This window comes from Megalopta genalis, chromosome 7 (assembly GCF_051020955.1).
Source record: "Megalopta genalis isolate 19385.01 chromosome 7, iyMegGena1_principal, whole genome shotgun sequence".
Lineage (NCBI taxonomy): Eukaryota > Metazoa > Arthropoda > Insecta > Hymenoptera > Halictidae > Megalopta > Megalopta genalis.
Genome location: NC_135019.1, coordinates 17,225,267 through 17,239,039, shown reverse-complemented (window position 1 = coordinate 17,239,039; position 13,773 = coordinate 17,225,267). Strand labels below are relative to the sequence as shown.

The following is a 13,773-nucleotide window of genomic DNA, read 5'->3' as shown; positions in this document are numbered from 1 at the left end:
GGTAATAAATTTTGTAAAAATTTTGGTAGTAAATTTGGGCAACAATATCCGTTTATTACTAAAATTATTGTAGACGTAAACAAATGATCATGTATTTATATTATCTATTAGTATAGGAATTTTCATATTATTTATAAATAAAATGCAGCAAAGCAATTGCGATTTTTATTGTGACACAAAGCAATTTTTAAACTCAATATTTACTCAATTTTTAAAACATATAACTTACTCGCCAAAAGTAATATCAAGCCTTTTATTTCACACATGGTCTATTGTCTATTGTTCGGAAACGCACATACTCAGGTTTTTGAATAAAATTAAGTGGAACTGGAATGTAGACAATTGGCAACAATATGCATTTAAGGGTTAAACCTTCGACCGTCGATCTCGCAACTGGTCCAGTCACGGCTAAGTCAGGTCAAACACAGCTTTCAACTATCGAGTCGTCAACAATTTCTCCCCCGATTCGATCCCCGACCGCTTCAGCCTCCTTTGAATCAGGTGTTCGGCCAGCCCTCTAACGCTATAACGCATATACATCGGTCCCGTACAACCCCGGTACAACAAAGACGCCGTAACACAATAACAGAAGCTGGTATCGCTGCTCGCAGACCGGGTGACACTTATTGTTAGCGTTGTAGCGGTGGCTGCGCGATACTTAGTCGCATTAATATACATTAAGGAGCAACCGTTGTCCCAGTTGCACCTTTCAGCGTCGGGGCCTCTGTCCGACAATAACACCGCGGGTCGAAACAAGCCCGGGAACTTCCACAAAGAGCAAAGAAATCCCCGCAATAAATGGTACTCGGCGAGCAGTAAAGCCCTTAATCACGGCCGGCTTTTTCAAGCCCGCGGGTTCTTTCCGCGGCCGGTCTCGATCCCGAACTGAACTTTCGCCTGCAGATTCCTCGTGTGAAACTTCTGCAGTATCATCGGCCCGTAAAAGTTCGCGGGTTCCTCGAGCCGCCTGTGCACCGCTGCCTCGCGGCTCGTCAACAAAAGACAGTTCCAAGGAGACCATTCCAAGTCTCTCTGAAACCTGACGAGCCTCAGCTCCGACAAGCGATCGTTCTCGGAGATGGCCGATCTGCCGTGCCAAATGTCGTTCACCAAATGGTAAACGATCTTGGCGTCCACGACGAAAGCGAAGCTGCTGTAGCACCGCAGCTTAGCCTCGTTCCTCCTGACGTCCCTCAGCAGACTCTCGTAGGGTCCGTAGACGATCCTAGGTCCGGTCCGGGCTCTGACGTAGAGGCAATGATTGCACGAGGAGGATCGACGTCTCTTCTCTGTCGCGAACTTCTCCGGAGACAGCAGCCTCCCGCAGCTCCTGCAGAGTCTGTTGCTGGATCCGGGGCACGGAAAGTCCTCGAATTCCCTGGCCAGGGTGTCCCTGGCAAAGGCCAAGAAGCTGATTCTCAGTCTGCTCCTCAGCCAGCTTAATTTGCCGACGTCGACGTCGCCGTCCAGAAAATCGATCTCCTGGTCCAGCAGCCGTATCACTTCGTTCGATGCACGGCACGTGTGCGGCGCGACGTCCTCGCGGAGCTGCTGCAACGTCTCCCGTCGGTCCTCCGGCGATACGTCTTCCCTGGACAGCCCGTCGAACTTGCCCTTCAGAATTCTGGCGAGCAGCACGCGGGGCGTGTCGACGAGGATCGGCTCGCCGAGACGATTTTTCCAAACGATCGATAGGGAGAGCCGATCGAGGAATTTCCGGTAGGAGATCTGCCTTCTGCGCAGCTTCTCGGCCGTTTTCAGCGTGTCGATGGCTCGCAGCAGCTCGACCTCCTTCGACAGGATTAGACTGCACAGACCGATCCTGGACGAGGCGAGACGGGGAAGCGGGTCGGCCTTCTCGGTCTCGCGGACGCGCCAACGGTCAAGGAGATTGTACAGCAACTCGAAGTCCGTCCTCGTTCTCGGCGAGCTGCGGTTTAGTATCACGAAATCCCGGCTGCGATAAGACCGAGGCTCCTCCGCTGCTATTTGCTGGCCGTCCGTGTCCTCGGAGTCCGACCGAGCCATGGGACTCGCGGCCACGGCGATTCTGCCACGGCGAGCCCTGTGGCCAGCAGAACGAACGGTTGAATACGTGTCCAGGTCCCGAGTGGTTTTCTTCCAGGGGAAAGTTTGCCCAGCGAATTTCGCCTCGCCGGACCAACCTGCTTGTTGGGATCGGTCGGGAATCTCGAGACGGATCTATGATCCGAGGATCTGTCGGTGAACGGATAAACGCGCGATCGTTCTTGCGATCGCGAGACTGCGACTTACAGTGAGCGAAAAAATGGCTTGGCGCACATTTAACCTTTTAGGTACGGCTGAATTCTGCGCGAGGCTATTTCTCTGGACGGCAGAATGTAGAGAGTGTCTGTATATTGTTAAGATACAGTTATATTGTTAAGATAAGTCTGTATATTGTAAATCGATGTGAAGACGAAGGAAGTGTGAAACAATGCATATGAAGACGATTATTTGGTTCAAACGATGACCGAGTGAGCTAGTAGAGTAAGCCACTATAGTGACGCGTCGTTCAGAGAGATGACATCCGCGAAAGCCACTATAGTGGCGCGTCGTGCCTAAAAGATTAAAACGTAATGACTTTCTTTCAAGCTGAACCGAATGAAGCTTCGTTCAGATTTCAGATGATTGGAGAACTGGTCTACCAAACGAAGACTAAACAATTTTTTTTTATTTTGCTATAATAATAATAATAATAATAAAAACTCTCGTTTGTTCAACATTTTTATCTGATCCTATAGCGACAAATGAAAATATAGGTTTTGTAAATCTCTGTAAAAACTGAACGATCTCTGTGAATACTGAAAATTTCATTGAAATCGGTTGACGCGTAGCCAAACTACAGCCACTGGAAGGTGTAAAAATTACCTATTTTTGGTTGAAATTAATAATAATAATAATAATAATAATAATAATAATAATCATAATAAAAACTCTCGTTTGTTCAACATTTTTATCTGATCCTATAGCGACAAATGAAAATATAGGTTTTGTAGATCTCTGTGAAAACTGAACGATCTCTGTGAATACTGAAAATTTCATTGAAATCGGTTGACGCGTAGCCAAACTACAGCCACTGGAAGGTGTAAAAATTACCTATTTTTGGTTGAAATTAATAATAATAATAATAATAATAATAATAATAATAAAAACTCTCGTTTGTTCAACCTTTTTATCTGATCCTATAGAGAGCGACAAATGAAAATATAGGTTTTGTAGATCTCTGTGAAAACTGAACGATCTCTGCGAATACTGAAAATTTCATTGAAATCGATTGACGCGTAGCCAAACTACAGCCTCTGGAAGGTTATATTAATATAAAAATTACCTATTTTTTGCTGAAATTAGTGGAAAACTGCTATTTCCACGAACTTTAAATGTCAACAGCTCGTGACAACGTCAATCGATGTCGATGAAATTTTCAGCACGCGTATAAGCAGACAACGGATTTTGTTCACTTGTGAACATTAGCAAAATAAATTGATTAAACTTAGCAAAATAAAGTAATAAATTGCGGAGAATTCTCGCTAGCATCGGTAACGTAATCTAAACGTTTCTGTTCATGCTACAACTTAAAATAAAATGTCTGAAACCTCTTTTCGCTAGAAAAATGCAATTAGTAATTTGGTAGAAGTCGTAACGTGAACCATAAAGACACACTTAAAGCAGCCTTTAATAAATTTTTACCTTCGCTCTGGAAACTCCTGACGGCTCGAAATTTTCTTAATTTTCGCGGAATAAAGATAGCACGATAACCGGAGGGGGAAACTGTCCCCCGGCTGTAAACGTAGGAGCGAAGTTTCGCAACGGACGTCGTAACGAATGCCCGAAAACTTCGAATTGCTCCAGATAATTGTATAAATACTGTCGAAGGGGAGACGGGAAGGAGATGGGGGCCCCGAATCAACTATCGTTATTTCGAGCGAAATTTCCGAGACGGTGCTTCCTCGCCGCAGTGCACTCAACGTCTACGCTCTACGCTACACGGTAAACGCGGTTCTACGGGATCCGCAGCACCTCGGCTGGGAAAGAAAGGCTTGGAAGCCTAAAGGCAACCCTCTCTCGTTCCCCTAACTTTTACACTACTCGCTACTTTAACTCGACATCGGCCATTACTCCACCTGTAAAACCTCTGTATCTTTACGACGCTGTCCAGGATCCTCCGGTTCCTTGCGGAGTCCTTAGGTGGGGACGCAACCTCGGCAGCCTAGAAGAAACAGGAGAATCCGACGCTGTACAAAAGCAGGACGAATGACCGACCCGGCCATTCTTTAATATTTCGACCTGAAAAAATTCAGACACATCGCTGGAAGTTGCGCATTCGTACCTTCCGAAAAACCAGAAATTTTCAATCATTAATTATTAGACCGCGGATCTATATGCATAATAAAAATTGTGTAATTTAATTATAAGGAATATAGCCGACACGAGAATGTCTTTTTTTTTCTTTTAATACAAAGTTATAAGTCGAAAATAATGCAACAGTATTTTTGAGTTCTCCTAAAGTTGTTTCAGTTTTGTGTTCGACGTACACATTTTTCTCATAAGTGCATAAAAAACGCAGTATAGTAATTATATCAGAAGAAAAACATAAACTTCGCTATTCTTTAACCAAATTAGCTGTTGCCAAGTTAGCTGTAGCTAAGTAAACGATAACGAGTATACTCGTCGAACACAGAGTAGAAAAGTGACTGTCCTAAACTATGAACAGGGTGACCCAAAATTATGGTATTTCCGGGAAACGAGGAGTTCCTGAGATCATTTGAAGTAACTTTTTCCTTTACAAAACGTTTCCCTGCGGCTTTGTTTGCAAGTTATTTTTTTTCATCGAGAAGATTCTTCAACTTAATTTTCAGATCTCGCTTCATATATCAGAGTAAATTCACTTTTATTAATAGTTATGAATTCGTTGTTGATTTATACCTAGAGATTAATATTCGGCAATTCTGAGCTTCATAAATTATTTGTATGCCCGTTGAATAAGCAATTCGCGGAATATACGGAGTGTGCCAACATTATGGTACTTCCGGGAAATGAGAGGTTCCTGTGGTCAGTCGAAGCAACTTTTTCCTTTACAAAATTTTTCTCCGAGGCATCGTTAACGAGTTATTAACGAAAAACAGTGACCAATGAGAGGCGAGATCAGCTGGCGCGAAGGCGGCCGAGCTAACGGCGCCAGCGGTCGAAACCCAGCTCAGCTGGCGCGAGGCGCCCGAGCCAACGGCGCCAGCGGTCAAACGGTCGAATCCCAGCTCAACTGGAGCGAGGCGGCCGAGTCAACGGCGCCAGCGGTCGAGCGGTCGAATCCCAGCTCAGCTGACGCGAGGCGACCGAGCCAATGAACGGAACTGAGCTTCGACGCCTCGCACCAGTTAATCTCGTCTCTCATTGGTCACTGTTTTTTGTTAATAACTCGTTAACGATGGCTCGGAGAAAAGTTTAGTAAAGGAAAAGGTTACTTCAAATGACCTCAGGTACCCCTCGTTTCCCGGAAATACCATCATTTTGGGACACCTTGTTCATAGTTTGAAAGAATTCGTGAAAAATCAATTACTTAGAAGAGCGATCAGAATTCTGATTTTTAGAGAATATCAACGCGTTCAACTCGCAGCTCCGTGTCTCAATTTTCTCAAGTGCGAATGTTCTAAGATAGCCGTGCGATTCTAGTTCTAGTTCTCAGTAAAGCTACCGGTCTCTCTTGAATCCGGCAAGATCGCATACCGTTCTGGAACCGTGATCAAAGGTAAAGGCCTCCAAGAGCTTGTCCCTGGCATCGGGGAACGAGCATGATTGCACACCGACGTCCTGTTGCGTGACCGTGGATTTGTCGACGAGGTATTCGGTCTGAGCGACCCGTTCCACCGTCGTCGCGCCATGCTGCGGTCCAGTTTGCGTGCACGCGTTCCAATAAACGGTCGCCGTAGCCTTGTGCCTCCAGCCGCCCAAACACGGTTTCGCTTTCATCGTTGGACTCGAAGATCGAAGAACACCGACCCAGATCTACGGAAGAAAGGAGACTTTGCGAAGAGGACCCGGAGTGCTCGCGGGGATAATGGCGCCGCCGGTAGTAAAGGAAATTACTGTACCACGGTTTAGGGGATTCGAGCGCAGTGCCATTTTACAATAGCAAACGAGCTTTCCGAGGGGAACAAGGCAGGAATTGCCCACTACACGGGATCAAGATCACCGGGAATCTTGTTTTCGAACGAATCGCCGCCGACGTGCTCCTTTTCCTCGCTTCTCGATCGTCTTTCGCGGAATTAGATTAGACAGACTCTGGTTTGTTGGTGACCGAGAGCACTGGCTGGTGTTTCGAGCGCTGAGAGGATTGTGCAGTGGCTAGGAACTCGTGTTTTGCTCTACATTCCCTTTCAGTTCGATGGGTTAAGAGATAGTAATTAATAGATAGCGCATCTTTATGCAAAATTAACATGCAAGATACAGGCAAGATACATGCAAAATTAATGTGCGAAATATGTGCACGAAATATACAAAATATATGCGCGACATATGCAAAAACTTATTCGAGGTAATGAATATTATTTATTGTAATGTATTTTATATTATATAATATATATTATTATTTATATTATACGTAAAGGATATGTTTGTTAGAGAAATATGAAGAATATTATCAATAACCTTCAAATAACCTTAACATGACCTTTTCATATGTTGACCTTGACATAACCTTGATATGACCTTGACATAACCTTGATATGACCTTGACATAACCTTGATATGACCTTGACATGACCTTGACATATCAAGGTTATGTGAAGGTTATTGATTATATTCTCATATTTCTCTAACCTTGACATGACCTTGACATAACCTTGATATAACCTTGATATGTCAAGGTTATGCGAAGGTTATTGATAATATTCTCATATTTCTCTAACAAACACATCCCTTACGTCCTTTAACACGATTATTATTTATTAAATTAGCTTTGCGAACCATTCTGTATCATTCATAATCTTCACTGTACACCTTGCTTAAAAATTTCATATGTTGACCTTGACATAACCTTGATGTGACCTTGATATGACCTTGACATGACCTTGACATAACCTTGATATGACCTTGACATGCCCTTGCCATGACCTCAAGGTTATGTCAAGGTTATTGATAATACTCTTCATATTTCTCTAACAAACATATCCCTTACGTCCTTTAACACGATTATTATTTATTAAATTAGCTTTGCGAATCATTCGTTGAACGGTGTTCGGCCACGGAATTATTTAAATTAAAATATCATTTACGTACTTTGTTAATCTTCACTGTACACCTCTTGCTTGAAAATTTCATATGTTACTCACAAGGTGTCATGCACACTAGAAAATTAGATTGGCCGTCACGGTTAAATTACTTACTATTTCGTGTCCGAAAAATTAGTAAGTATTCTTCAGACGTTCTAAAGTAAAGGTGAACAGCGTTTTTCTTAAAAATATCACTGTTACGTAGTAAAAAAAAATCTGGAAAGTTCTCGCTTCGTGATTTGTTCAATACTTCGAACGCGGCTCGAGTCCGTCCCGACCATCCGTCAAAGCCTCGTGCTGCAGGCTCTCGAACTTCGCGCTGTCACCTCTCATTGGTCAATGTATATATGATGTGCAAAATATATACAAAATATGGAAGATAAAAACTATATTTTTAGAATCCTGTAATGACAAAACAAATATCGGTCCAACATACATCAATTTACCTATTCTCCAAAGAGATATGCATTCGCATAAAAAAAAACGCTCTCCAGTAAATACTAAATAATAGATTTAGTCTTCTTAAGCGAATATAAATATAATTTTCAGTCTCGATTTTCAAGCTTACAAAAGTAAAAATTTTCTCCTTTCTAGTAAAGGATCGATAAAGGGTAATTGTCTGAAAGCGTTGTTTAGGTGCATACGGAGGAAGACATTTTTAATCTTTACCTTGGACAGGCTGGACGGTAATAATTCACTCTGCTCGGCGCATATACTATTCGGTATTGCAGTTTCGCATGCACACAGACTGAAAATCACGTGGCTGCTGGGTAAATAGGGGTTCCGTGACGTTAGTGCCACGTGGCGCATTGTAAACACGACCACGTGCCATTAGCGGAAGCGCGTCCTGATGCAAATGCCGCTATGTGTCATTAGGAATAATGCAGGCCAAACAGCGCCACGTGGTCCTGTTTATGGAATTATTATGGAATCGCGCGTCGTTCCGAACATGCATCAATTCTTGGTCAATTATTAATTTCACTGTACAGAATTTCACAGGAGTTCGTCTCAAGTTTCCATTGCACACCTAGATTAATCGAAACGAGAATAATCTCCAGAAAAAGAGACTTGAAAATAACTTATGGTAAAGACTGTCATATCCAGTTTGGGAAAAAAGTGACGAACGAATAATATAAAAATACGTCGTTATATAAATTATTGTATTTTATTCTATTTTATTCTATTGTATTCTATATTCTTGTTTTAATTTATCTATCTTATTCCATTGTATCGTATGGAATGCACAAGAAAAACAACCATTCGTAATCTGTAAAAAAATCAATAAAGTTCATATAAAAATACGTCATCTCCCTAACCCCCACCGTCTGACATTCTACCACCCCGATGCATAAACTTGGCTATCATGCTATTTGAATATAAAAAAGTGCTATAAAAAAGTGACAACTCCTACCAATAGGATAAATCATTTTACAACACATTTCGTTTCGATTGTTCGCACACAAGCAACAAGCTTGCGAAAAAAAACGGCTAAAAATTGATTTCTACAGCTAATCCAGATATTAAAGCGAGCATTAAAGTGTCGCTGTCGCTAACGCAACGCGAGAAGCTCGCCGAAAAAATAAAGACAAATAGAACAAAATTCCTCGTTTCCTCCTGTAGCACGATAACTTCCGGTATCCGGTGACTATAAAGGCTGGCCATTCTCCATCGGCATAATCGAGTTTCAAATCAGAATCGTGCTCATTTCCTTGGCATCGTCCTATCACATCCGGTCGCGGTCCTCTTTAGTTCCTCGAGCATCCAACGTTGCCGTGAGCCATAAGAGAAACAAAAGAGGCATATCCGACCGTTCGAAGCGACCCAAGGCCGCCATTGCGAGCTTAATTAAGCCGGCGTTAAACGAAACGGTCGGTGGAACGTGGGTGGAAAAATGGTCGCGGCCAAGCATGCGTGTTTCCCTTGTTTAAAGGGGTGGCATTACGCGCGATGCATTTCATGCAACGGAGACGGGTGTGTAGCGGGTTTACGGTACCCCGCGTTCGTCGGTGCATTTCCGGTGGCCCCGGGATCGTCGACGCTGGATCTCCATCAGCCGTAAAACCTCGAACGGCGTGTGCCTCCATACGCTAAGCTCTCGTCGACGTTTCGGCCGGATAACAAGGAATTAAGCGCCGCTTCCGGGCCGAATTAACGGGAATTTATAACTTGGTACCGTGCCGAAGGAACGGTCGGTTCCGCCCGCCGTGAAATATTCATCGCGGCCCGCTTCCTTCCCATTCTTTTTTACCTCTTGCTCTCGTCGCCGCCCCTTCCGAGCAACAGTTTAATCGACGCCGCGTTCGCGACCGGGAACTGTGCTTCGTTCAATTTATTCGACGAACGTGGCTCAGGTATTATTTAACTCGGTCGTTAACGTTGCGATTGTTAAATAACTCGGAATGACTTTTGCAATTCTTTTTATCGGACAAACGACGTCACCGAGTTTGACGGTGGCAGAACGATTCACCGTCGTCGGACACAACTGGTTAACACTTTTGCGTGTCTGATAAAATCTCCCGTCCTTTATGTTTTCCTGTACTATATACAGTTTTCTTACGTTTCTTCTTCTATATTTATATATACATATATATTATATAAAATAACCATAAATAAATATAATGCAAGGTAAAAAGGAAAGTAAAAAAAGCGTAACGTACGTAATACAATAAAAAAAATATATATGTAAATATTCGATTTTTGTTTATTGTCCTTTATCGTCCTCGTACGTCTTTCTTTTCATCTCTTCTTCTATAACAAAGAATTCTTTTACTCTCGCACACTTCATGAATAAATGAACGAAAAAGCACTAAACATACCAAGAAATAAAATCGACTGTGTACATCGCCCCGTAAAATTGACAAGATCCAATTTATTTAGATAAGTACAGTCTTAATCATAATAGTTTCTCCACTAATATAATTTATTCAACCAATTCCCACGAAAGCGTTTTCATAACTTTTGTAATTGTAAAGTGGGGAACGGATCATTTGTCCAACCATAAATCAATGAATCCGAAGCCGAGCTTATCGCCTGTAAATAAGAATTGTATGAACGCATGTGTGTATATGTGTGTGAGCATGAGTGAGCGGAAAGTGTGCGCGCGCGCTTTTCGTCACTACAAAGAACACTTTCCGTAAACACGTGCATACCTAATTACAATGAACGCTACAGAAAGGTATAAAACCGTAAATCCCTCGGTAAAAAAGAAACTTGATAAGTGTTAAACAATCCTGGCGATGTCCAAAGAAAAACAATGCTTGTTACGTAAACGAGAGAAGTTTAAAAACTGTCGGCTGGCATCAAGGGGTATTAGAGAGGCTCGCGGAACCGCAATTAAATGTGAGGACGTCATCGGAATCGAATTCTGCATTGCAAAACGGCGGGGGAGGGGGAGGTGCCGAGCGCGACCTCTCGGTCAGCGAATAAGTGTTTACGTCTCGGTTATTAAACGAGGCCATACGAACGCGGAAATTTAACTTCTGTTTAATTGGATCGCCGACAGCCGACTGCGCGTACATATGCGCATGAAATATTCATGATTCGCCGGTCGAGGACGGGGCCCGAAAGTCAAAAATTTCTCCGTTTTCATCCTCGGTTATGTTTCTCCTCGTCGAGACGAAGGAACGAATCGGCAAACCGACGCCGATGGCGATTTAGTCACCGAGTATAATTCTTTTTAACACCCTCGCAAGGCGGTGACCGGATCCGTTTTGATCGAGGGTATATTTAAATCGTTCGTTCGATTAGATAATTTTCGGCAATTAAATGAAAGAAATTGCTGTTACACCAGTGAACAACGGTAAGGCAAATAAGTCTGCGAGGAAATACCTTAAAAAATATGTTTCGAAAAATTAGTCAACAAAGCTCAGAATTGTTATGAACGCCGTCAATGGTACAGTTGTGAAAATGGCCCGCCGTGCAAATGTTAACAATGCATTCTTCTACTTCTGCCCGCGGCTCCAACCCCTCCGGGGTCCACTGCGCCCCTGAAACGGTATCCAAGGAGCTCTCGCGAACAATGTAAGACTTTTGTTTCGGCCTTGTTTCGCGACGCAGCGGCAGACAACCGTTTAAATACTCGGCTACCTTCGAATTCGCGAATGTTCTTTGAGAATCGCCGGCGCTGTAAAATCCCGCGGACGCGTGGCCGTCCGAAAGCCCGAAAGTAGAACATTTTTGCGAAATATTCCCAGGCGGCGGCACACGCGCGCGCGACCACTTGTCTCTGTGTTATGAATTATGTATTTAACGAGAAAAAGGAAGCGGCGGTTGCAAAGGGACGACACGGGTGTAAAAACCGATTCGAGGAAACCGCCCGGGGCTTCGAAGGAATGCAAAAAGGGAATGGTTGATGTAACGGCTTAAGGGCGTGAGCGTGCGCGGACGGAAATCGTCCGCGAGGCCGGCGGATTAACATTTTTCGGAATTCAAATCGCGAATGCTCTGAAATAATATTCCGCAACGATACCGTAACGACGCGGCGCCGTGGCCGCATTTTAATTAAAGCTGATTGAACCGTCCGGTGGGAGGGGTGCGGGTGGGGTAAGGAAGAAACATTCCCGCCCACTTTGAAATAATATTAACGAGCGGATCCGTGCGGAGGCAGATTCCGCCGGCAGATTCGAAAAACCGGTTGTAATGAAATTTGCATTCGCTCGGACGCGGCGACGGCCATCGCGAAAAAAGGAGGACCGCGGCAAAGGAGCGTCCGCGCGAGCCGGATAATTAGTAGAGACGATAATTGGCGGCCCGGATCCACTAATAACCGCGTCGGGAAATCGCTGCCAATTGATTCGCGGCGATCGCGAACGTGTCGCAATTATTTCGAGCGCATAAATATTAAACGGCCACTCTCGTTGAAATCGGTCGCCGCGCCGGGACGATCCGCGGATCGATCCTCTTCCACCATCCGCTCTCTAAATTGATCCTCTTCCGCGCCGGTTGTCGCCAGGAATAGTCACTAATTTGCTTAACACGCTCGCAACCAGGCAACGCGAAGCAAATCATCTCGCTCCACGGGCCAGGATCGTTCTGGCTAAAGTATGTACTTGCTTCGCGATGGATCGTCTCTGGACATATTCTTAACAGTCCAAAGACGCAATTTGTTCTGGAGCACGGCGCAGTCCGTTTCCGAGTCTGCTGAGGCACTTTATCATAAACTGAAAAAGGAACCGTGTTAAACGTCGGACGAATTGGTCGGCTTTGCGGCGTGCAACCATTCTCGGAAAGTACGAAGTTCCGCGGAAACGGTTGAATAAAATGTAACGACTTAAAGAAGTCGACTTTCGACCAGGAATGCACAATGAGTAGAAATGTTGCGATATCTGAAAACAATGGTAAGTTTTCGCGAATACTCTGCGGATCGCGTTTAAAATAACTGTCACCATGGGACAGGGAAGCACGAAGAAGCTTGCAACTACGAATCGTCTACGTGCAAGTGCTCCAAATATATTCGGGGCGTTCTCGGGATCCGTTTAGCAGGGGTAAGTTAATTACGAGCAACGGATAAAGACTTAGCGGAGAGATTGGAGAATAAATTTCGGTGTTCCGCGGCGATAATACGTCGAGCGGGTAAATAAACGGGGCGCAGATTTCGAGGAAATTCATAAGGCCGAGAACAGGACAGAAGCGGGGCTCGGGCGATAAAAATTCAAATACGGCTAAAAGCAACATGCACGCTCGGGAAGCCAAAAATACGGGCGTTTTCGCGGATGCTCGCAATAAATACAAATCAAGCAGAAGCTTCGACTCACCAGCACCGCACACGCACCGGCGGCACCCCGGCACCGGCGCGATCGCGGCGGCGACCCTCCTCTCTGTCTCCAGGAGCGTATCCACGGTCTCGACGGCTTTATTGTTTACTCCCTCGTAAATTACTTTTATAACCGTTCTGTTTATCAGTCACAGACCGGCCGCGATTATTCATCGTTCGTCTGGACGCGCGACGACGATTCGCTCGTCACCGGCGAAATTTATCGCCACTCGTCCCTCCAGGACCGTAAATTAGGCTCGCGACGCGGCCTGTCGAGCAGTCTCCCCCGTTCTTGAAGCGGAATTAGATTTATCGAAACGAACAGGCGCGACGGGCCGAGAGCCGGGTAAAAACGGCGGAAAAGCGAAGAGAGCCGCGGAAAGGGCCGAGGACAGATAGAAAGAAACAATCGGTGCTTTTAACTCGACGCGAACCCGGCAGAGGAGACCTCCGGCGCGCCACCTGAAAGCTCAAAGCCTTAAATCCAGCGTTGCCAATGGCAACCTGCTTGGTCGATCGGTCAAAAGCATTTTCTAGTCCATTATTTTTCGATTTTATACGTCCACGACAAACGGCGCCGGCCGGCCAGACCACGCGATTGTTCATCTCCGCGGAAAAAATGGAGATTTCGGTTGTTTGCTTGACCATACGGCTCGCTTCATCCCCCCGGCAACCTGGCCGCGCGCGCTTTCAAAGCTGTTTTTAATTATTGTAGGCAGAAACCATAAAAAAATA

The 13,773-nt window shown here is 44.7% G+C and overlaps 1 protein-coding gene across 1 annotated transcript; it reads right to left on the bottom strand.

Annotated features, from left to right (window-relative positions):
* Positions 1-236: 236 nt before the first annotated feature.
* On the bottom strand, positions 237-13,509 carry LOC117221813 (IQ motif and ubiquitin-like domain-containing protein). The gene is made up of 4 exons (XM_033473060.2): positions 13,040-13,509; positions 5,743-6,021; positions 4,143-4,228; positions 237-2,065 (listed from the first exon to the last, which is right to left on the bottom strand). The coding sequence occupies exons 2-4, from the start codon at positions 5,983-5,985 to the stop codon at positions 844-846; spliced, it is 1,551 nt and encodes a 516-aa protein (XP_033328951.2). The 5' UTR covers positions 5,986-6,021; positions 13,040-13,509; the 3' UTR covers positions 237-843.
* Positions 13,510-13,773: the final 264 nt, after the last annotated feature.